The sequence below is a fragment of the Cariama cristata genome, unplaced genomic scaffold, assembly GCF_000690535.1.
Source record: "Cariama cristata isolate BGI_N322 unplaced genomic scaffold, ASM69053v1 scaffold27321, whole genome shotgun sequence".
Classification (NCBI taxonomy): Eukaryota; Metazoa; Chordata; class Aves; order Cariamiformes; family Cariamidae; genus Cariama; species Cariama cristata.
Genome location: NW_009601391.1, coordinates 2,516 through 3,831, shown reverse-complemented (window position 1 = coordinate 3,831; position 1,316 = coordinate 2,516). Strand labels below are relative to the sequence as shown.

The window sequence follows — 1,316 nt, the reverse complement described above, 5'->3', positions numbered from 1 at the left end:
GGGGGGGGGCTGGGAGAAGAGGGTTTTCTGCTCGGCGTTCATCATTTATTCCCTCCGCCTCAGGACTTCACGATGAGAATGATTGAGAGCGCCGACTCCGTGGTCACCAGGTCTAGTGAAGACCTCTGGGCTGAAATCTGTTCGTGTCTGCCACATCCCGACCAGAAGGATCCTAGCGATGCTTTTACAGACTCCTTCATGGATTCCTACACCGATGGAGGAAGCCAGGGCAGTGGATCAGGTGGCTCTTCCCAAACAAATCTGAAGCCCTGGGCACCCCTGAACGATTCAGAGGTGTATTTAGCATCCCTAGGTGAGTGTCTGGTAAGGCTTAGATTTCTTTGTTTGCTTGGGTGCCTGATGACAGCTGTTTATGTGGCTGAGGTGACGGTGCTTACAGTGCTAGTTGGAAAGATGTCTTGCAACTATTTAATAGAGCATCTGACTCATTTACTGCAAGTGCATTAGTGGAAATGAGAAGCATGGTCATAGCTCCTTCAGCTATGCCACAGAGAGGAACTTTTTATCAAGTACAAACCAGACACTGCTGTTTTTTCTCTGAAGAGCATGTAGTTCCATTGTAGTTGACTTGGGAAGGGGAAATGCGTTCTGAATTCATTATAGAGCCTATGTGGTTTTGTGTTCAGTGAGACCTGGACATTCAGTGAGACCTGGACAGGCTGGAGAGCTGGGCAGAGAGGAACCTGATGAAGTTCAACAAGGGCAAGTGTAGGGTCCTGCACCAGTACAGGCTGGGGGTTGACCTGCTGGAGAGCAGCCCAGCGGAGAAGGACCTGGGAGTCCTGGGGGACAGCAAGTTGCCCGTGAGCCAGCAGTGCGCCCTCATGGCCAAGAAGGCCAATGGTACCTTGGGGTGCATGAGGAAGAGTGTGGCCAGCAGGTCAAGGGAGGTTATCCTCCCCCTCTGCTCTGCCCTGGTGAGGCCACATCTGGAGTGCTGGGTCCAGTTCTGGGCTCCCCAGTTCAAGAGAGACAAGGAACTACTGGAGAGGGTCCAGCGGAGGGCAATGAAGATGATGAGGGCACTGGAGCATCTCCCTGATGAGGAAGGGCTGAGGGCACTGGGTCTGTTCAGCCTGGAGAAGAGCAGACTGAGAGGGGATCTCAACAATGCTTACAAATACTTTAAGGGTAGGTGTCAAGAGGATGGGGCCAGACTCTTCTCAGTGGTGCCCAGCGACAGGTTAAGGGGCAACGGGCACAAACTGAACCTCAGGCAGTTCCACCTGAACATGGGGAAGAACTTCTGTACTTTGGGGGTGGCAGGGCACTGGCACAGGCTGGCCAGAGGGGCT

At 53.3% G+C, this 1,316-nt stretch overlaps 1 protein-coding gene across 1 annotated transcript in view; it reads left to right on the top strand.

Moving 5' to 3' along the window:
* Nucleotides 1-69: 69 nt before the first annotated feature.
* The window catches only part of LOC104169511 (chromosome unknown open reading frame, human C15orf57), a 3,433-nt gene continuing 2,186 nt past the window's right edge, over nt 70-1,316 (top strand). The window contains exon 1 of the mRNA XM_009710439.1: nt 70-313. Within this exon, the coding sequence (XP_009708741.1) occupies nt 73-313 (241 nt within the window). The 5' untranslated portion in view covers nt 70-72. The remainder of the gene's footprint in view (nt 314-1,316) is intronic.